Source organism: Muntiacus reevesi, chromosome 2 (assembly GCF_963930625.1).
Source record: "Muntiacus reevesi chromosome 2, mMunRee1.1, whole genome shotgun sequence".
Lineage (NCBI taxonomy): Eukaryota > Metazoa > Chordata > Mammalia > Artiodactyla > Cervidae > Muntiacus > Muntiacus reevesi.
In genome coordinates this window covers 276403702-276426203 of record NC_089250.1, presented here as the reverse complement: position 1 = coordinate 276426203, position 22502 = coordinate 276403702, and the positions used below count along the sequence as shown (strand labels likewise).

General features: G+C 42.9%; 1 protein-coding gene across 1 annotated transcript; it reads left to right on the top strand.

Moving 5' to 3' along the window:
- The first annotated feature begins 6771 nt into the window (after positions 1 to 6771).
- On the top strand, positions 6772 to 14037 carry LOC136158937 (cationic amino acid transporter 3-like). The gene is made up of 11 exons (XM_065920789.1): positions 6772 to 7141; positions 7577 to 7735; positions 8764 to 8941; positions 9142 to 9254; positions 9553 to 9775; positions 9938 to 10077; positions 10723 to 10825; positions 11013 to 11209; positions 11412 to 11578; positions 11863 to 11971; positions 12138 to 14037. The coding sequence occupies exons 1-11, from the start codon at positions 6772 to 6774 to the stop codon at positions 12257 to 12259; spliced, it is 1881 nt and encodes a 626-aa protein (XP_065776861.1). The 3' UTR covers positions 12260 to 14037.
- Positions 14038 to 22502: the final 8465 nt, after the last annotated feature.

Below are 22502 nucleotides of genomic sequence, written 5' to 3'. Positions count from 1 at the left end.
TCTAACATTTCTGTCCTTTATTGTGCCCATCTTTGCATAAAATGTTCCCTTGGTATCTGTAATTTTCTTGAAGAGATCTCTAGTCTTTCCCATTCTATTGTTTTCCTCTATTTCTTTGCATTGATCACTAAGGAAGGCTTTCTTATTTCTCCTTGCTTTTCTTTGGAACTCTGCATTCAAATGGGTATATCTTTCTTCTTCTCCGTTGCTTTTCACTTCTCTTCTTTTCACAGCTATTTGTAAGGCCTCCTCAGACAGTCATTTTGCCTTTTTGCATTTATTTTTCTTGGGGATGGTCTTCATCCCTGTCTCCTGTAGAATGTCACGAACCTCCATTCATAGTGTCTATCAGGCACTGTGTCTATCAGATCTAGTCCCCTAAATCTATTTGTCACTTCCACTGTCTAATCATAAGGGATTTGATTTAGGTCATACCTGAATGGTCTAGTGGTTTTCCCCACTTTCTTCAATTTCAGTCTGAATTTGGCAATAAGGAGTTCATGATCTGAGCCACAGTCAGCTCCCGGTCTTGTTTTTGATGACTGTATAGAGCTTCTCCATCTTTGGCTGCAAAGAATATAATCAATCTGGTTTCAGTGTGAGAAATAACAATCTGTAAAAAAAAAATTACTGTACATATCTTGATTTAAAAATATTTTTTTCTAAGATATGGTGAACATTAACTGACAACACAGTGGCCACAAATCCTCAATTTGTGAAAAATGTAGCATTGGTAAAAAAGTGAAGTATGTGTGTACATGTTTAATTGATATGCATAAAATATGCACCCATATAAGATATAAGTACTAAATGTACACTTTACTTGTTTCACTACAATAAAAAAAGTTAAGACCTACTTAGTTAAAGGAGACAGCTGGAACCTGACTACAGGTCTCCCCAAAGCACCAGGTCCAGACTGGTTGTCAGGCAAATTCTCCTGAGAAGAAATGAGATCTAGGGGATTTCCCCGGTGGTCCAGTGGATAAGAATCCACCTGCCCATCCAGAAGGCACAGGTTCAATCCCTGGTTCAGAAAGATCCCACATGCCTCGGAGTAGCTGAGCCTGTGTCATCAACTACTGAGCCTGCACTTGAGAGCCAAGAAGCCACCGCCATCAGCAGCCCATGCACCCCAACCGGAGAGTAGCCCCCGCTGCCCGCAAATAGAGAGAACTCGCACGCAGCAGTGAAGACCCAGCACAGCCAAAAAAAAAAATAAATAAATAGAGGAATGATAGAAATGAGGTCTCCTTTGGCTACTAATGATCAGGTTGTCACCCCTCCACTCCTTCTATCTGGGTCATTACACCTGCATTAACAGGAAGTGATGCTGAAAGCTCAGCCTCTCTGAAGACCAGTGTGGAGTCCAACCTCAGAGGCAGAGTTTTGGGTGGAGGAGGAAAGAACAGCTTTATTGCTTTGCCAGGCCCAGGGGACAGAGCAGGCTCCTGCCATTGAAATTATGTCCCAACCCAGGTGAGTTCAATGAAGAGTTTTATGGCAACTATTCAAGGGAGGAGTTGCTGACAGATCAGGGTGTGTGCAGGGTCCCAGGCAGTCGGTCTCCTAATCTTCAGGAAGATTAAACTTTAAAGGGTCTCTGGTCCCTTTAATTTTGCCTCAGGTAGCTTCTCAGCTGCTCCTTCCATGATTCAGTTCAGTTCAGTGCAGTCACTGAGTCGTGTCTGACTCTTTGCAACCCCATGGCCTGCAGCAAATCCCAGAGTTTACCCAAACTCATATCCTTTGAGTCGGTGATGCCATCCAACCATCTCATCCTCTGTTGTCCCCTTCTCCTCCCGCTTTCAATCTTTCCCAGCATCAGGGTCTTTTCCAATGAGTCAGTTCTTCACATCAGGTGGCCAAAGTATTTCAGATTCTGTGAGTAGCAACTGCTTGAAGCTGGCCTTTGCAACTCAGGGCAGGTCATGGAGGCTGGAGTCTGGATACAAGAAACAAGGGACAGAAATGAACTTACTTACAAATCAGAAAGAAACTCAGACTTAGGAAATGAATTTATGGTTGCCAGGGGAAGGGATAGTTAGGGACTTTGCGAAGGTCATGCACACACTGCTATATTTAAAATGGAGAAGCAACCAGTACCTACTGTAGACACAGGGATCTGTTTGGTGTTGGGTGCAGCCTGGATGGGAGGGCAGTTTGCGGGAGAATGGACACTTATGTGTGTATGACTGAGTCCCTTCGCTGTTGACCTAAAACTACCACATTATTACTTGGCTACACCCCAATACAAAATGTTTTTGGTATTAAAAAATACTTTTAAAAAAGGAACAGGGGACAGAAAAAAATCCTTCATTCCGAGGAGCCCCATATTGTCCTGAGGTAGGGTTAGGTGGGCTCCAGGCTGAGCATTTACAATTAGACTTCTTTTTACATTTCCTGAGGAAGGAGGCAAGTGGACTCTAGGCTAGACATTTACAACCAGCCTCCTGTTGGCACTTCAAGATGGAAATGACAAGAACAGAGTGAGTAGCTGGACTTTGTCTCCTGGACACTTTGAGGCAACAATTATGGCAGGGCTAAACCCTCTTTGATTTAAAGGTCAAGAGTGACAGATTTCCCAACCCTGTGGCCAGGGAGACAGGGGCACATGTTCAGGGTCAGAGAGGAGGAGGGCATCCCCCCATAATAGGAGCTGCTGGGATCCCACCCCATCACATGGCCTCCCAGCTGGAACCCATCTTGAAAATGAGGATTCAAGGGCAGGGCAGGTGTGGATAAAGAAACCAGATAATTTGCCAAAGGCTAACAAATGCAGAAGAACTGCCCTGTATGAATGGTTTTATTGACTTTTGTGGGTTATGGGGCTCCTCCTCCTGGGAGAACGCCCACACTCTTTCTCTCCAGGTGTGTATCTCTGCCTCGCTTCTGTGCTAACTGAACAAGCTTCCTCTGTGTGCTCGCTCACTTGTGCTGAGTCTCTAATAATACACTTTGTACCTATTTTTGATTAAAAAATTCTTTTCCCCCTTGAGAAATGCATTTTTCAATGGGGGCAAGAGTCAGGGGAACCTTGTCTCTAGCCTCTGGCCCCTGGAGGACGAGCAGTTAGGAGTCCTGGTTTTCCCCCAGGCCACCCGGGTTCAATACCTGCACACAGAGCTAAGCCACCCCTCACGGCTGACTCTCTCCAAGAACACCTGATGCTGAAACCCAGGATTTTAAGGTAAACCCCAAACTGCTGGCTAGAGACCTCTGAACTTCTCTCTCTTTCCCATGAGAACTTGCTTGCTCTCACTCTCTGCTTCCAAGACCCACAGCTTTCAATCTAGGTCTGCTCAGTGAAGGAGCCCAAATTCTGTTTCCTCTGTCTCTTGCTTTCCTTGAACTGCAACCCCCGGCGGGTCCTCAGCCCAGCAGTGCTTCCTCATCAACACTGCAAGCCATGTGCAGGGACTCATTGTTGGCACCATCAGCAAATTGCTCCCTGCTACACACCACACTTTATTTCCTAGGGGTGGTAGAAAAATTACATCCCCGGGTCCTCCAGTATATTCCTTCTCAAGCAGCCCACCAGCACACACACTGTGCTTTTCTCTTTTTATCCTGTGATTTTCTTTCCTACTTTACTTGAGAAGACCCAGGTTCGATCCCTGGGTTGGAAGATCCCTGGAAAAGGGAATGGCAACTCACTTTAGTGTTCTTGCCTGGAAAATTCCATGAATAGAGGAGCCTAGCAGGCTACAGTCCATGGCGTCACAAAGAGTTGGACAGAACTGAGCAATTAACACTTTCACTTTCAAAGCTTCTTTTTCATCTAAGCTTTATGTCCCCTTCAACTTTACCTTAGATGCAACACAAACAAGTGTAATGTTATCAAGTATAATTCCAGTTATTTTCTGAGAGTGTTTTAAGTCACAGCAGTAATCCAGCTACTTTGTCAATTGCATTGCAATCACATTTTTAACGTGAAAACCCTAGAGACTATTTTATTAATTTATTTAATATTTGGCTGTGTCTGGTCTTTGTCACTACGAGCTGGCTTTCTCTAGTTGTCTGAGTGGGAGCGGCTCTCCAGTTACGACGTACAGGCTTCCCATTGTGGTCGCATCTCTTTCTGCGGAACCTGGGCTCTAGGGTGCGGGCTTCCGTGGTTGTGGTGCATGGGCTTCGTTGCATGACAGCATGTGGAATCTTCTGGTTCAGGGATCCAACTGCAACCGCTGCATTGGCAGGTGGATTCTTTGCCACTGGACTCAGCAGAGAAGTCCATAGTCAGACTTAAACATGCCTTCTTAAATCTTTTCTTTACATATATAGTTATGGTTTCACTTGGATGCCTTTGCAAAAGTGCTACCTCTTCAAGATCTATAGAGAGGGCTTTCCAAAATTGAATCAAAATTAATTAGGTAAATAAATGTTGTTACTAACAGTAAGCTGTTGCCAGATTGGAATATGATTTCCTCTGTCTGTTAAGAGAACAATGTTTTCTTGGAGCGCTGCTTTTGATAACAGACTGTGTGAACTCTTTGGGTCTAAGTGATTTGTAATTGCTTTTGAGATCTCTCACTACTTTGGTTGAGAAAATAAGGAGCATTTCACGATCTCTGAAGATTATAGCACATGTAGATAAAGTTCATTCTTCTACAAAACTTAACCTTTATTGTCAGACTTTGGATACCCTAATATCCTTGTGGCATAGCAACTAAAAGTGAAAGTATTAGTCACTCAGTCATGTCCGACTCTTTGCAACACTATGACTGTAGCCCACCAGGCTCCTCTGTCCATGGAATTCTGCAGGCAAGAATAGTGGAGTGGGTTGCCAATCCTCAACCCAGGGATTGAACCCATGTCTCCTGCATTGCAGGCAGATTCTTTACCATCTGAGCCACCAGGGAAGAGCATGGCAGAGGTCTACTCCTAACTGAGGGAGTTTAAAATGGGTAAACAATAGCTGCTGATTAAACAGTCAGGGCTCTGGGACACCCAAGATGACTGCCCGCCTTTTCCTGGTTCCCTGAAAAATCTCATTTTTATTTGATGGGTTAAAGCCTTTCCTGGCTGCAAGACTGATGCCCTTACAATGAAAAGAAGATTGTAAAAAATAAATATGCGTTCCACTTGGAGTATGCCTTCCACAATCTCCAGTGATCAAGGTACTCACCTCACTGGGCAAATCATACCAGCCTTAACAAAAACCTCACAGACTTCTTGAAACTATCATTGTCACTGTCATCCTTAGTCACCAGGCCAGGTCAACAGAACTAATAAAAAAACTGGACTCAAACAGAACAGAAGTGAATTACATGGCATTAAATGAACTGCTGGGCTTCCCTGGTGGCTCAGATGGTAAGAACCTGCCTGCAATGCAGGAGACTCGGGCTTGATCCCTGGGTCTGGAATATGCCCTGGAGGAGGAAATGGCAACTCATTCCAGTAGTCTTGCTTGGGAAATCCCACGGACAGACAAGCTTGGCGGGCTGCAGTCCATGGGGTTGCAAAGATTTGGACACAACTGAGTGAGTAATATCCACAAATGAAATGCTAAATATGATTATAATCTTTATGACTTTTGTATGGCAAATTATTGGCTTCTAATTATTGTTTTTTCAAACATAAGAAGACTGTTCTCCTCAAGCTACTTATGATGTACAGCAATCTGTTAATTTACACTTGTGGGTAAAATAAAACGTGTTTATTCTGTCTCTGGCTGGCCACTTCAGAAATTGGAGACTCTTCGGTCATGAATAGCTTTAACAGGTGCATAGAAAGCACTATCGGTTGGCATTTCAAAAACATTCGGGGGATCTCTAGTAGAAAGAAATCTAGGGCACGGGGAGGATCCTAGGGCAGATCAAGTGTGGAAAGAGAAACCAGACAGTTGGCCAAAGGCAAACACACCGAGAACTGTTCTGCATAAATAATTTACCTGCATCTTTATGGGGATCCTACTCGTTATGGGGATGCCCACATCTTTTCTCTACAGGCATAAACTCTGCCTTGCTTCTGTCTTAAATAAAAAACAAAAAACTATTTCTCTGTGTTTTCTCCTGCTTGTTGTGTTGTGTCTCTAGTAATACGCTGCTTTCTTAATTTTAATTTTTTTTTCATTTTTTTCCTCCCATTTTTCAGTGGGGGCAATAGCCAGGGAAACCTTGTTTCTAGCCTCTAGCCCATGTTGGACAAGGAGGAGGATTCCTGGTTTTCATCCAGGCCGCCCAGGCCCAATTCCTGGTCAGAGAACTAAGACCTCGCTTCAAGCTGCCGCTCACGGCTGTCTCTCTCTCTGAGATCACTTCCGCTTGGTTACAGAAGAAGAGAAGAGCAAATGATTGGTTAACAAACGTTTGCCCCTCCATGGTGACAAGCCTTTCTAAGACAAGAAGTTCTCTCTGATAATAGCTCTCTGGGTACATGGAGCTGTTAGGGGTTCCCTAATCTAAATTACTTTCAGCCACGAAGGGACAGGCAAAAGGCTTTTCTTTAGGCTGCAGTATCTTCATTGACTTCATCTCAAACAGCCCCAAAACCCAAGTGGCACCCTCAGGAAGATGTATTCTGTGCCCCCATCCCCCACTTCTCTTTAAGCAACCTTTCCAGCAAGTTTGAAGCATATTATATGTCTCATTTATGTTTGAGGAAACCAAGGCGCAGAGGTGGAGAACTTGCCCGTGTGTCCTTGTACCGCCTGCCCCTCATCACCCCATTGCTCCGTGGAATTGGACTCCAGGGCCAAGGGCGGATGGACCTGCTCGATGACTTTGTGTCTTGTTTTCTCAGCAGACCGTAACCTCCTCAACTCCGTCTAGGATGCTGCGTCAGTATGCTCGCCAGTTTGTTCAGAAGCTGGTTCGCAGGCGGCCACTGGAGCCCCGGGAGGAGTCTGAGAGTCGCAGAGCTCCACTGAGCATCCTCAGCCTGGTGCTCTTGGGTGTGGGCAGGACTCTGGGCGCTGGTGTGTACGTCCTGGCCGGCATCATGGTCATGTTCATCACTGGACCGGCGATCATCATCTCCTTTTCGGTGGTCGCCCTGTCTTCTGTGTTGTCTGGACTCTGCTATGCCGAACTTTGGGCTTGGGTACCATGCTCCGGTTCTGCGTATCTCTACAGCTACGTCACCATGGGAGAACTCTGCGCCTTTGTCATTGGCTGGGACCTCTTGCTGTATTTAGTGGCTGGTGAGATGATGGGGAGGGGGACAAAGTGGGGCTTAAGATCAGTAAACTAGGAGGGTAACTGGGGTCTTCACTAGAGGAAAGGGCACTGTAGCGGGTGGGTGAGAGGGAGGCAGTTCCCACAGACTCTTCCCCTGAAAGTCTTTGCTCAGCTGTTGCCTTCATGGAGTTATCCTTTACCACTTGATTTAAAACTTCAACACTCATCTCCCAGCCACCCCAGGTCCCACCTCACCGTGTTATTTTCTTGCATAACTTTGGTCTCCCCCTCACATGTTAACTAGTTGACCTATTTTGTGAGTCATCTGATTCTTCTCTCCCCAACCTCATGAAAAGGAACTATTTCAGAGTATTTTGTCTGTTTTCCCCCTAAATACATCCCAGGGTACATTGTACGGGTTTAATTATTGTCCATTAACCTCTCTTCTGCCACTGCAGCTGCTTCCTGTTTAACAAGGGCTTGGAGTTACACCTTTGACAGCCTCATTGGGAACCAAATCTCTCAAGCCTTGGAGAGAACTTTCTCTCCACATATGCCCTCTTTCCTGGCCCCGTACCCAGACTTTGTTTCGTTGGGCCTGGTGCTGCTGATGACTGGTGAGAAGGGGTCAGACACTGGATGGAAAGAGTGGGGTTTGGTGGGGGGGGGGGTGGGGGGTGCTGGTATGGGAAAGGTTTGAGGTGGCAGAAGGTAGAACTAGGACTAAAAAGAAGAATCAGGGTTACGAGTAAGGGAGGTAAGACGGAAAATTGTTTCCCACCCTGGGTCTGTCCTAAGCTTCATATTGTAGGGAATTAAAAAAAAAAAAAAATCATAGTCGGATGTTGAGTAGCATCTCCAGCCTTGCTCACTAGAATCTGGTGCTAAACTGTGATCATCAGAATGTCTCCACACATTGGGAAATGTCCCTTGAGTGACAAATGACCCCAGATCAGAATCATTTACTTAAGGCAACAAGACTCTTCCTCAGTATTGAGAGCAAATTTTTTTTTTTTTCATTGAGAGGAAATTCTCATAGCATAAAACTTATGCATTGTTTTCCCTGGTTTTATTGAGATATAATTGATATACAATATTGTATAAGCTTAAGGTGTACAAATTGATGATTTGATAGATGTGCATTGTGAGATGACGGCCACAGTAAGAAATTAACCATCTTAAAATGCATGTGTGTATATGGGCACTAAGTCAATTCGGTTGTGTCCAATTCTTTGCAACTCTATGGACTGTAGCCCACCAGGCTCCTCTGTCCATGGGATTCTCCTGGCAAGAATATTGGAGTGGGTCACCATGCCCTCCTCCAGGGGATCGTCCCAACCCAGGGATTGAACCTGTGTCTCCTGTGACTCCTACGTTGTGGGCAGATTCTTTACTGCTGAGCCACCAGGAAAGTCTCTCAAAGTGTGCAGTTCACTGGGACTTAGTCCATTCACAGTGTTGTATCCACTACTCCATCTAGTTCTGAACATGTTTATCTCCCTGAAAGGAAACCCTGTACCCACTGAGCAGTCACGGTCTATCCCTCCATGCCACCCCACCCCATAACCCCTGGCAACCACTGGCCTGCTTTCTGTGTCTATGGATTTAATTATCTTGGATGTCTCATATTCCATCTTTCCCACAGGACTACTGGTTCTGGGAGCTCGTGTGACAACCCTGATTTTCAAAGTGTCCACAGGCTTGAACCTTTTTGTTCCCATCTTCATGATCCTCTCTGGCTTCATTAAGGGAGACCTGCACAACTGGCAGCTCACAGAACAGGACTTCAGCTCAAACACATCTGGATCCAGCAGCACCTTTAGGTCAGGAGGGTCCTCTTGGTAATGCATGGGTGGTGGTGGCACAGAGCTGGGAACATGGTGGGGACTGAAGACGTCTAGGCTGGTGGATCCAGGTGATGGGGGTCCTGGGGCCCAGGACTTGAGGTATGAAGGGAGGAGCCCAGTAGAAATGGCTGAACTCACTTCACCCATGTTTTTTCTCTTTCCTTCTCTCACCATAGCTTGGGCCCTCTGGGTTCTGGAGGGTTTGTGCCCTTTGGCTTTGAAGGGATTCTCCAAGGAGCAACTATACTTTTCACCTCCTATTTTGGTGTTCATGGCATAGTCACTGCAGGTAACATGGTCATTATGTGTCCCATCAGAGCTGTGGCCGCTGGTTGGGCTACCCCTGGGCACAGGGGTTGGTAGAAGGTAAGACCCTGATGCTGAGAAAGATTGAGGGCATAGGAGAAAGGGGTGACAGATGATGAGATGTTTGGATGGCTTCACCGACTCAGTGGACATGAGTTTGAGGAAACTCAGGGAGATGGTGAAGGACAGGGAAGCCTGGTGTTGGACATGCAAAAGGAAAGGGTATTTTCAGCTTTCATTCCAGTGTTTTTGCTGACACAATACTTCCACCTCTCCTGCAGGGAAGGAAGCCCCAAATCCTCAGCGTTCCATCCCCTTGAGCATGGTGATCTCCATCTTCATCGGCTTCCTGGCGTACTCTGGAGTCTCAGCGGCGCTCACCCTGATGGTGCCCTACTACCAGATTTACCCTTACAGCCCCTTACCGCAGGCTTTCCTCCAGGTCGGATGGGACCCGGCTGGATACGTCATGGCTGCTGTCTTCCTGTGTACCCTTTTATACAGGTCAGTGTCCTGGCTTTCTCATCTATTGTCAGACTCTCAGGTGTCCCAGCCCTTGGGATTGAGAGTCAACAGGAAGGACCCCTTCCTGTTGACTAGGAACCAAGGGTGCACTGATCTATCCTGCTTCTGCACATCCTCACACGTTTCCACTTTCTCTTCCAGCTTCCTATGCGCCACGTTCTCCATGTTTCAGCTGATCTATGCAATGGCAGCTGATGGGCTCCTTTTCCAAGTTCTTGCCCGGATCCACACCCGTACAGGCACCCCCATCATGGCCATCTTGGCTTCTGGAACTCTTACAGGTGAATAGAGGAAGCCTTTTCCTTTCTTTTTTTTTTTTAAGAAATATATTTATTTTTAATCAGTTGATGATCGGTTTACAATATTGGTTTGATATCTATCATACATCAAGATGAATAAGCCATAGGTATACATATGTCCCCTCCCTCTTAAATCACCCTTCCACCCCTCTAGGTTATTACAAAGCCCCAGTTCGAGTTCCCTGAGTCATACAGAAAATTTCCATTGGCTGTCAGTTTTGCATACGTTAGTGTATATGCTTCCATGCTACTCTCCATTCATTTCACTCTCTCCTTCTCTCCTGCCCTTGTCCGTAAGTCTGTTCTCTATGTCTGCATCTCCACTGCTGGACTGAGAATATGTTCATCAGTACCGTCTTTCTACTTTCCATATATATGCATTAATGTATGATATTTGTTTTTCTCTTTCTGACTTACTTCAATCTGAATAATAGGCTCTAGATTCATCTACCTCATTAGAATGGACTCAAATACATGCCTTTTATGGCTGAGTAGTATTCCACTATATATATGTACAACAGCTTCTATATCCATTCATCCATCAATGGATCATTCTTTCTTTGAATAATTTCTTTAACATGAATGTATCCAGGGACTTCTCATTCCCTCCCCCCACCCTGATTCTAGGGTTCATGGCATCACTCCTCAGGATCTTCGATCTGGTGAAACTCATGTCAGCCGGGGTCCTGCCTGCTTACACCCTTGTGGCTGTTTCCATACTTGTCCTCAGGTGAGACCCACTAACCTTGTCTGAGAGCCTTAGACTCTCGGGGGTGATGGGGAGGTGATCCGCTTCTGTCTTCTTGCTGCCTTCTGTATGTCTCATTAGCCTTAAGGCAAGAAAGAGGTGCATTATGCTGTCTGATGTTGAATGAGTAGGGGCTGCTGTGAATACAGCCTTGATATCACTCCTTCAGGTACCAACAAGACCAAAATTTAAGCAAGAATGAGAAAATAGAGGAGGAAATTGAGATTTCTGATCATGAACCAAGTCCTTCAGAACCTGTACCTGAAGCAGGAAACTCAAGCATTCTGAAGAATCTGTGGTACCCTACCAGTCCCATCCCCACCCGGAAATCTGGCCAGATTGTCTATGGATGTGCCTTCCTGCTCGGTGAGCAGTGGGGTTTCTCTTTGGTCATATTTTAAAATTGACAACATAGGTTGGGGTTCTGTGTCTTTGGCATTTGAGAAGGAGTCTTGGAGATACGATGGCTTTTCCTGATGTTGGTGGTTTCAGGGAGGGGTGTGACCCGAGGTCCTGACATCTTTGTCTTTTGGGTCCTTCCTGTTCTCCTCCACTTTGACCCTTGCAGTTCTCCTGCTGACCATCCTGAGCCTGATCCTGGCCCAGTGGCCCAGCCAGGTGTTCTCTGGAGACCCCGTGCTCACAACAGTGGCTGTGCTGCTGCTGCTGCTCATCACTGGGGTCACGGTCATCATCTGGAGGCAGCCCCAGAGCCCCACTGCTCTTCACTTCAAGGTAGGTGACCTCACGTGTCCAAAGTGTCCACCTTGAGTGAATGAAGTCTGTGTGCTTTGAAGAATAAACATCTTTGTTGGGTCAGGGAGTAAAGGGAACTGCTAAAACCAATGGGTCATTCCCGGAACACACTCAGCATCCACACTGGTGCTTTAGAAACCCAGTCTCAGTAGCCACTGAACACACAGCCTGAGTAGAAATGGAGTCTTCCTGCTCTTCCTGGGGTGGAGTCTCTAATTCAGATGTCTGGGTTGTGTTCATGGATGAACTGACTCTGCCCACAGGTCCCTGCTCTGCCTGTCCTCCCACTGGTGAGCATCCTTGTGAACATTTACCTGATGATGCAGATGGATGCTGGGACCTGGGTCCAATTTGGCATCTGGATGGGGATTGGTGAGTGGCTTTTTGGGGTGAAAAGTCCTCTTGAGTGACAGAAGTGAGTCCTCTTCCTGGAAGCCCTCCCCAAATATGTCAGATGCCGTTAATAAGAGACATGTTGGGCATTTGTAAGTAGGGAGAGCACCTACTTTCCCTTGTCAATGTCTCATCTCCCTACTAGGATCCGTCATATACTTTGGATATGGGATCCGACACAGCTTCAAGGAGAAAAATGAACAACAGCCAGCAGCCTCCACCTCCCAAATGCTGGACAAAAACGTCCCCAGTGATGAATCGTCTTAACCATGAGAAATAGATGCTGTGTGGAATCCCTCCATACACTGGAGGGATCTTCTGCTTCAAGAGACAATTTTAGCTTCAGTGGGCTGTGACTGTGGAATGCACTTAGAGCCCTGTATTTATTGTTAGTGGACAAAGTGACTGTAATATTGTACAGTTTTTACATACACTTTTCAAAGCATAATATGCATACAGAAAATTACATGTTCATAAGTGAGCAGCAAGATTAGTTTTCACAGAAAAGTACAACAATGTAACTATCACTTAAAGGGAGTAATGAAAGATTAATAGGCATATAAGAAATACCTTCTCATGCCTATTTCCAGTGGAAACACAGAGACTGTGACCTGGGAAGGAAATGCAGGTAACCATATTTCATGTCTAGTGGTACACTTCAAATATTAGGACACGAATAGATCAAAAGTGAAAAGAAAGGAACAAATACATAGTGCAAACAGTAACTCAAGAAAGCTAGGGTAGCTATATCAAAGAGAACAACAGAAAAACTGCATTATTGAAGAATGACAAAGAGAAATACACATTTTAATCTCTTCCCCCAGCTTACTGATAGACTGTAACATCGTGTAAGTGATAACTTTCTCTACATTTCTGTCACCAAAACACTGTCACACAACAAATAAAAGTGTGTGATGAGGGAAAGTTCTAAACTGAAAAAAAACCCCAAAACCCCACAATAATAACAACAAATGCATTGGTAGATAAAGGGGAATGGAATGGGAAGTAATTGTCAATAAATGCTTACAGTTGGGTGGAATGGAAAGAAAGTGAGACTGAAAAGTCAGGATAAAAAGTGGTTACTGAAGAAGAGAATGCTGGAAATTGAGATCATGAACTTTGACAATGTTGGTAAAAATGAAGTTAAAGATTGTTTGTGGGAATGAGTGAAGTGGAGATAGAGGTCAAGAAACTAACAGCACAATTATTAGATGAATTAAAAAATAAATGGAGGATTAACTGAATTAGAAATATCACCATGCTGCGAGTTCTAATGAAATTACAGACTCACAACACAATTAATGGAGACTGACAATGCCAAAAAATGTTGAAACTACCATACAATTGCACTTATCTCACATGCTAGTAAAGTAATGCTCAAAATTCTCCAAGTCAGGCTTCAACAGTACGTGAACCGTGAACTTCCAGATGTTCAAGCTGGATTTAGAAAAGGGAGAGGAACCAGAGATCAAATTGCCAACATCTTCTGGATCATCAAAAAAGCAAGACAGTTTCAGTAAAACATCTACTTCTGCTTTACTGACTATGCCAAAGCCTCTGACTGTGTGGATCACAACAAATTAGAAGAGGTGGGAATACCAGACCACCTGACCTGCCTCCTGGGAAATCTGTATGCAGGTCAAGAAGCAACAGTTAGAACTGGACATGGAACAACAGATTGGTTCCAAATCAGGAAAGGAGTATGTCAAGGCTGTATATTGTCACCCTGTTTATTTAACTTATATGCAGAGTACATCATGAGAAATGCTGTGGATGAAGATAAGCTGGAATCAAGATTGCCAGGAGAAATATCATTACTTCAGATATACAGATGACACCACCCTTATGGCAGAAAGTGAAGAACTAAAGAGCCTCTTGATGAAAGTGAAAGAGGAGAGTGAAAAAGTTGGCTTAAAGCTTAACATTCAGAAAACTAAGATCATGGCATCTGGTCCCATCACTTCATGGGAATTAGATGGGGAAACAATGGAAACAGTGACAGACTTTATTTTTTTTGGGCTCCAAAATCACTGCAGATGGTGACTGCAGCCATGAAATTAAAAGGTTCTTGCTCCTTGGAAGAAAAGGTATGACCAATCTAGACAGCATATTAAAAAACAGAGACATTACTTTGCCAACAAAGGTCTGTCTAATCAAAGCTATGTTTTTTCATTTTATTATGTTTTAATTTTAATTGGAGGCTAATTACTTTACAATATTGTGGTGGTTTTTGCCATATGTTCACATGAATCAGCCATGGGTGTACATGTGTTCCCCCATCCTGACCCTCCTTCCCACCTCCCTCCCCATTCCATCTCTCAGGGTCATCCCAGTGCACCAGCCCTGAACACCCTGTCTCATGCATCGAACCTGGACTGGCGATTCGTTTCACATATGATAATATACATGTTTCAATGCTATTCTCTCAAATCATCCCACCCTCACCTTCTCCCACAGAGTTCAACTGTCTGCTCTTTGCATCTGTGTCTCTTTTGCTGTCTTGCATATGGGTCATCAATACCATCTTTCTAAATTCCATATATATGCATTAGTATACTGTATTGGGGTTTTTCTTTCTGATTTACTTTTCTCTATGTAATAGGTTCCAGTTTCATCCACCTCATTAGAACTATTTCAAATGCATTCTTTTTAATAGCTCTGTAATATTCCATTGTGTATACGTACCACAGCTTCCTTATCCATTTGCCTGCCGATGAACATGCAAGCAACCGCTTCCATGTCCTGGCTATTGTATACAGTGCGGCAATGAACACTGGCGTACACATGTCTCTTTCAATTGTGGTTTCCCCAGTGTGTATGCCCAGCAGTGGGATTGCTGGGTCACATGACAGTTCTATTTCCAACTTTTTAAGGAATCTCCACACTGTTCTCCATAGTGGCTGTACTAGTTTGCATTCCCACCAACAGTGTAAGAGGGTTCCCTTTTCTCTGCATCCTCTCCAGCATTTATTGCTTGTAGACTTTTGGATAGCAGCCATTCTGACCAGCGTGAGATGGTACCTCATTGTGGTTTTGATTTGCGTTTCTCTGATAATGAGTCATGCTGAGCATCTTTTCATGTGTTTGTTAGCCATCCATATGTCTTCTTTGGAGAAATGTCTGTTTAGCTCTTTGACCCATTTTTTTGATTGGGTCACTTATTTTTCTGGAATTGAGCTGCAGGAGTTGCTTGCATATTTTTGGATTAATCCTTTGTCAGTTGCTTCATTTGCTATTATTTTCTCTCATTCTGAAGGCTGTCTTTTCACCTTGCTTATAGTTTCCTGCATTGTGCAAAAGCTTTTAAGTTTAATTAGGTCCCATTTATTTTTGCTTTTATTTCCATTACTCTGAGAGGTGGGTCATAGAGGATCCTGCTGTGATTTATGTTGGAGAGTGTTTTGCCTATGTTTTCCTCTAGGAGTTTTATGGTTTCTGGTCTTACATCTAGATCTTTAATCCATTTTGAGCTTATTTTTGTGTATGGTGTTAGAAAGTGTTCTAGTTTCATTCTTTTACAAGTGGTTAACCAGTTTTCCCAGCACCACTTGTTAAAGAGGTTGTCTTTTTTCCATTGTATATTCTTGCCTCCTTTGTCAAAGATAAGATGTCCATAGGTGCGTGGGTTTATCTCTGGGCTTTCTATTTTTTTCCATTGATCTATGTTTCTGTCTTTGTGCCAGTACCATACTGTCTTGATGACTGTGGCTTTGTAGTATAGCCTGAAGTCAGGCAGGTTGATTCCTCCAGTTCCATTCTTCTTCCTCAAGATGCTTTGGCTATTTGAGGTTTTTTGTATTTCCATACAAATTGTGAAATTATTCTAGTTCTGTGAAAAATACCGTTGGTAGCTTGATAGGGATTGTGTTGAATCTATAGATTGCTTTGGGTAGTATAGTCATTTTCACTAGTGATTCTTCCAATCCATGAACACGGTATATTTCTCCAACTATTTGTGCCCTCTTTGATTTCTTTCATCAGTGTTTTATACTCTTCTATACGTAGGTCTTTTGTTTCTTTAGGTAGATTTATTCCTAAGTATTTTATTCTTTTCGTTGCAAAGGTGAATGGAGTTGTTTCCTTAATTTCTCCGTTTTCTCATTGTTAGTGTATAGGAATGCAAGGGATTTCTGTGTGTTAATTTTATATCCTGAAACTTTACTGTATTCATTGATTAGCTCTAGTAATTTTCTGGTAGAGTCTTTAGGGTTTTCTATGTAGAGGGTCATGTCATGCGCAAACAGTGAGAGTTTTACTTCTTCTTTTCCAATATGGATTCCTCTTCTTTTTCTGCTCTGATTGCTGTGGCCAAAACTTCCAAAACTATGTTGAATAGTAGTGGTGAGAGTGGGCATCCTTGTCTTGTTCCTGACTTTAGGGGAAATTCTTTCAATTTTTCACCATTGAGGATAATGTTTGCTGTGGGTTTATCATATGTGGCTTTTATTATGTTGAGGTATGTTCTTTCTATGCCTGCTTTCTGGAGGGTTTTTATCATAAATGGATGTTGAATTTTGTCAAAGGTTTTCTCTGCATCTATTGAGATAATCATAAGGTTTTTATCTTTTTTTAATGTGATGTATCACCTGATTGATTTGTGGATATTAAAGATTCCTTACATCCCTGGGATAAAGCCCACTTGGTCATGATTTATGATCTTTTTAATATGTTGTTGGATTCTGTTTGCTAGAATTTTGTTAAGGATTCTCGCATCTATGTTCATCAGCAATACTGGCCTGTAGTTTTCTCTTTTTGGTGCATCTTTGTCTGGTTTTGGTGTTAGGGTGATGGTGGCCTCATAGAATGAGTTTGGGAGTTTACCTTCCTCTTCAATTTTCTGGAAGAGTTTGAGTAGGATATGTGTTCACTCTTCTCTAAATTTTTGATAGAATTCACCTGTGAAGTCATCTCGTCCTGGACTTTTGTATGCTGGAAGATTCCTGATTATGGTTTCAATTTCTGTGCTTGTGATCGGTCTGTTAAGATTTTCTATTTCTTCCTGGTTCAGTTTTGGAAAGTTAAACTTTTCTAAGAATTTGTCCATTTCTTCCAAGTTGTCCATTTTATTGGCATATAGTTGCTGATAGTAGTTTCTTATGATCCTTTGTATTTCTGTGTTGTGAGTCTGGTTTGCTAACAGTTTGTTTATATTTTATTTACTTTCTCAAAGAACCAGCTTTTAGCTTTGCTGATTTTTGCTATGGTCTCTTGTTTCTTTTGCATTTATTTCTGCCCTAATTTTTGTGATTTCTTTCCTTCTACTAACCCCGGGGTTCTTAATTTCTTCTGTTTCTAGTTGCTCTAGGTGTAGAGTTAGGTTATTTATTTGATTTCTCTCCTGTTTCCTGAGGTAGGCTTGTATTGCTATGAACCTTCCCCTTAGCACTGCTTTTACTGAATCCCATAGGTTTTGGGTTGTGATGTTTTCATTCATTTCTATGCATATTTTGATTAAAAACATTTTTTTTGTGATTTGTTCGTTATTCAGAAGTGTGTTGTTTAGCCTCCATATGTTTGTATTTTTAATCTTTTTTTTTTTTTTTTTTTTTTACTGTAGTTGACATTAGATTGACATCTAATCTTACCGCATTGTGATCAGAAAAGATGCTTGAGATTATTTCAATTTTTCTGGATTTATCAAGTATAGATTTATGACCTAGGATGTGATCTATCCTGGAGAAGCTTCTGTGTACACCTGAGAAAAAGGTGAAACTCATGGTTTTAGAGTGAAATGTCCTATAGGTATCAATGAGGTCTAACTGGTCCATTGTATCATTTAAAGTTTGCATTTCTTTGCTAATTTTGTTTGGTAGATCTATCCACAGGTATGAGTGGGGTATTAAAGTCTCCCACTATTATTGTGTTATTGTTAATTTCCCCTTTCATACTCATTAGCGTTTGCCGTACATATTGTGGTGCTCCTATGTTGGGTGCATATATGTTTATAATTGTTATATCCTCTTCTTCGATTGATCCTTTGATCATTATGTAGTGTCCTTCTTTGTCTCTCTTCACAGCCTTTATTTCAAAGTCTATTTTATCTGATATGAGCTTGCTACTCCTGCTTTCCTTTGGTCTCCGTTTGCGTGAATTATCTTTTTCCAGCCCTTCACTTTCAGTCTGTATGTGTCCCTTGGTTTGAGGTGAGTCTCTTGTGGACAGCATATATAGGGGTCTTGTTTTTATATCCATTCAGCCAGTCTTTGTGTTTTGGTTGGGAGATTCAACCCATTTACATTTAAGGTAATTATTAATAAGTATGATCCCATTGCCATTTACTTTGTTGTTTTGGGTTTGAGTTTATAAACCATTTCTGTGTTTCATGTCTAGAGAAGATCCTTTAGCCTTTGTTGAAGAGCTGGTTTGGTAGTGCTGAATTCTCTCAGCTTTTGCTTGTCTGTAAAGCTTTTGATTTCTCCTTCATACTTAAATGAGATCCTTGCTGGGTACAGCATCTGGGTTGTAGGTTTCTCTCTTTCATCACTTTAAGTATGTCCTGACATTCCCTTCTGGCTTGAAGAGTTTCTGTTGAAAGATCAACTGTTATCCTTATGGGGATCCCCTTGTGGGTTAATTGTTGTTTTTCCCTTGCTGCTTTTAATATTTGTTCTTTGTGGTTGATCTTTGTTAATTTGATTAATATGTGTCTTGGGGTGTTTCACCTTGGGTTTATCATGTTTGGGACTCTCTGGGTTTCTTGGATTTGGGTGACTATTTCCTTCCCCATTTTAGGGAAGTTTTCAACTATTATCTCCTCAAGTATTTCCTCATGGCCTTTCTTTTTGTCTTCTTCTTCTGGAACTCCCATGATTCGAATGTTGGGACATTTGACATTGTCTCAGAGGTCTCTGAGGTTGTCCTCATTTAATTCTTTTTTCTTTTTTCCTCTCTGCTTCATTTATTTCCACCATTCTTTCTTCCACCTCACTTATCCCATCTTCTTCCTCAGCTATTCTCCTGTTGGTTCCCTCCAGAGTGCTTTTGATCTCAGCTAGCTATTGCATTATTCATTATTGATTGACTGTTTTTCTTATTTCTACTAGGTCCTTGTTAAACTTTTCTTGCATCTTCTCCATTCTTGTCTCCAGACTATTTATTTGTACCTCCATTTTGTTTTCAAAATTTTGGGTCATTTTTACTGTCATTATTCTGAATTCTTTTTCAGTTAGACTCTCTATCTCCTCCCCTTTTGTTTGGTTTGGTGGGCTTTTATCATGTTCCTTTACCTGCTGAATACTTCTCTGCCTTTTCATCTTGTTTAGGTTGCTGTGTTTGGGGTCGCCTTTCTGTATGCTGGAAGTTTGTGGTTCCTCTTTATTGTGGAGGTTCCTCCCTATGGGTGGGGTTGGAAGAGTGGCTTGTCAAGGTTTCCTGGTTAGGGAAGCTTGCGTCGGTGTTCTGGATGGTGGACCTGGATCTCTTCTCTCTGGAGTGCAATGAAGTGTCCAGTAGTGAGTTTCGAGGTGTCTATGGGTTTGGTGTGACTTTTGGCCACCTGTATTTTTGTGCTCAGGGTTATGTTCCTGCTTTATTGGAGAAGTAGCTTGGTATGTCTTGCTCTGAAACTTGCTGGCTCTTGGGTGGAGCTTGGTTTTAGTGTAGGTATGGGGGTTTTGGATGTTGCTGCTGCTACGGAGAAGGCAATGGCACCCCACTCCAGTACTCTTGCCTGGAAAATTCCATGGATGGAGGAGGCTGGGAAAGATTGAAGGCAGGAGAAGGGGACAACAGAAGATGAGATGGCTGGATGGCATCACCAACTCAATGGACATAAGTTTGAGTAAACTCTGAGAGTTTGTGATGGACATGGAAGCCTCGTGTGCTGCAGTCCATGGGGTCACAAAGAGTAGGACACGACTGAGTGACTGGACTGACTGGTTCCTTTAGTTTTGTCTCAGGTGATTTCTCGGCTGCTCCTTCCATGAGAAGCAACTGCTTGAAGCTGCCCTTTGGAACTCAGGGCAGGTCATGGAGGCTGGAGTCTGGATACAAGAAACAAGGGACAGAGATGAACTTACTTACAAAACAGAAAGAGACTCACAGACTTAGGAAATGAATGTATGGTTGCCAGGGTAGGGGATAGTTAGGGACTTTGTGAAGGTTGTGTATACACTGCTGTATTTAAAAAGGAGAAGCAACCAGGACCTACTGTAGACACAGGGATCTGTCTGGTGTTGGGTGCAGCCTGGATGGGAGGGCAGTTTGCGGGAGAATGGACACTTATGTGTGTATGACTGAGTCCCTTTGCTGTTGACCTAAAACTACCACAACATTGTTAACCGGCTACACCTCAGTGCAAAATGTTTTTGGTATTAAAAAATATTTTAGAGAAAGGAACAAGGAACGGAAAAAAGCCTCTGTGCCCAGGAGCCCCATATGGTCCTGAGGTAGGGTTAGGTGGGGTCCAGGCTGGGCATTTACAATTAGACTTCTGTTTACATTTCCTGAGGAAGGAGGCAGGTGGGTTATAGGCTAGGTAGTTACAAGCAGCCTCCTGTTGGCACTTCAAGATGGAAATGGCAAGAACAGAATGAGTAGCTGGACTTTGTCTCCTGTGGACATTTTCAGGCAACAATTATGGCAGGGCTAAACCCTCTTTGATTTAAAGGTCAAGAGTGACAGATTTCCCAGCCTTGTGGCCAGGGAGACGCGGGCACATGCTGAGGGTCAGAGAGGAGGAGGGCATCCTCCCATAACAGGAGATGCTGGGATCCCACCCCGTCCCGTGGCCTCCCGGCTGGAGTCCATCTTCAGAGAATCTTTTTCGAGCCTGCAAAAATAGAGGCAGAAGGAGAAGAGATGGTGACAGAATGAGATGCTAAAATGGGTGTCCCAAAGAGAAGCTAACTTTTATTTACCGTCACAAGGATATTGCTCTACCTCCAGCTTCACGCAGAGAGATTCCAAGGCACTAGAGCTCCTTTCCATAGAAAAGCACAAAAGGAAAGAGACAGGAAATCCCCAGGAAAGACGGTGAAACAAACAGGACAGGGTAACTGAGGTCGCTGTCACTGTACAGAAATCCAACTCCTCTTCTTTGTATTACTAACACACATTCACAGACTTTTGAGGAGGTCTTGGCACGCTCTTCTCTGAGAAGAGGTTAGGGTCTGGGTACCCAGTCAGAAGTCCCCTCCCCAACACGGGTAACATTCACAATCAGTAAGGGGAGACTTATCCATCTGTGGTGGTCACCATCTCAGATCTTTGAAAAACGCATGACTTGAAATTGGTGCAGCCACAATGGAGAACAGTAAGGAGGAAAAACTAGAGTTACCATCTGATTCCGTAACCTGACTCCTGGGCATACAGCCAGACAAGGCTATACTTCAAAAAGGTACACACAAGCCAATGTTCACAGCGCTGTTCATAATAGCCAAGACACGGAAGCAACCTAACTTCCCACTGACAGCTGAATGGGCAAAGATGTGATATATAGTCACAGTGGAATATTACTCAGCCATGAAAAAGAATGAATTAATGCCTTTGGCAACAACATGGGTGAACCTAGAGATGATCATACTAAATGAAGTCAGATATATGATATCACTTATATGTGGAATCTTAAATATATAAATATATATATACACACACATATGTATGTATATGCACAAACACATAAACTTATACACAAAACAGAAATAGACGCACAGACATAGAAAACAAACTTTACAGTTACCAAAGGGGAAAAGAGGGGGAGAGATAAATTAGGAGCTTGGAATTAACATATACACAGGACTATTAAATATATATATAGATATATATATAAAATAAACCAACAAGGAGTTGCTGTAGAGCACTGGGAACTATATTCAATATTTTGTAATAACCCATAAGGGAAAAGAATATGAAAAAGAACAGAAACGATTGACGCAGTATGCATAACTGAATCACTTTGCTTTACGCTTGAAACCAGCACAATTATAAATCAGTCATACTTCAATTTTTAAAAATGTATGACTTCGCATTTGTGGAGACATGGATGGACCTATGGACCATCAAACAGTGAAGTCAGTCAAAAAGAGGAAACAAATATCATATGTTAATGTATATGTATGGAATCTGAAAAAAACTAGTCTACACAATCTTATTTAAAAAGCAGAAATAGACACACAAATGTTGAGAGCAAACATATGGACACAAATGGGGGAACAGGGGTTTGGGATGAATTGGGAGGTTGGGGTTGACATATATACACACTGTGTATAAAATAGGTAACTAATGAGAACCTACTGTATAGCCCAGGGAGTTCTACTCGATCCGTGGTGCCCTAAATGGGCAGGAAATCAAAAAAATGAGGGAAAATATGCATATATATACGTGTGGCTGATTCACTTTGCTGTACAGTAGATTAACACAACACTGAAAGGCAACTATCCTCCAATAAAACTTTTTAAATGTATGTCTTAGTTATGACGTTGCTAACATGAAATCCTCAATGCAGAGATTTTGACCAACTTCTCAAAGTGGGCAAGGTTCCCTGGTATTGAAGAGGATTCCTGCTAAAACA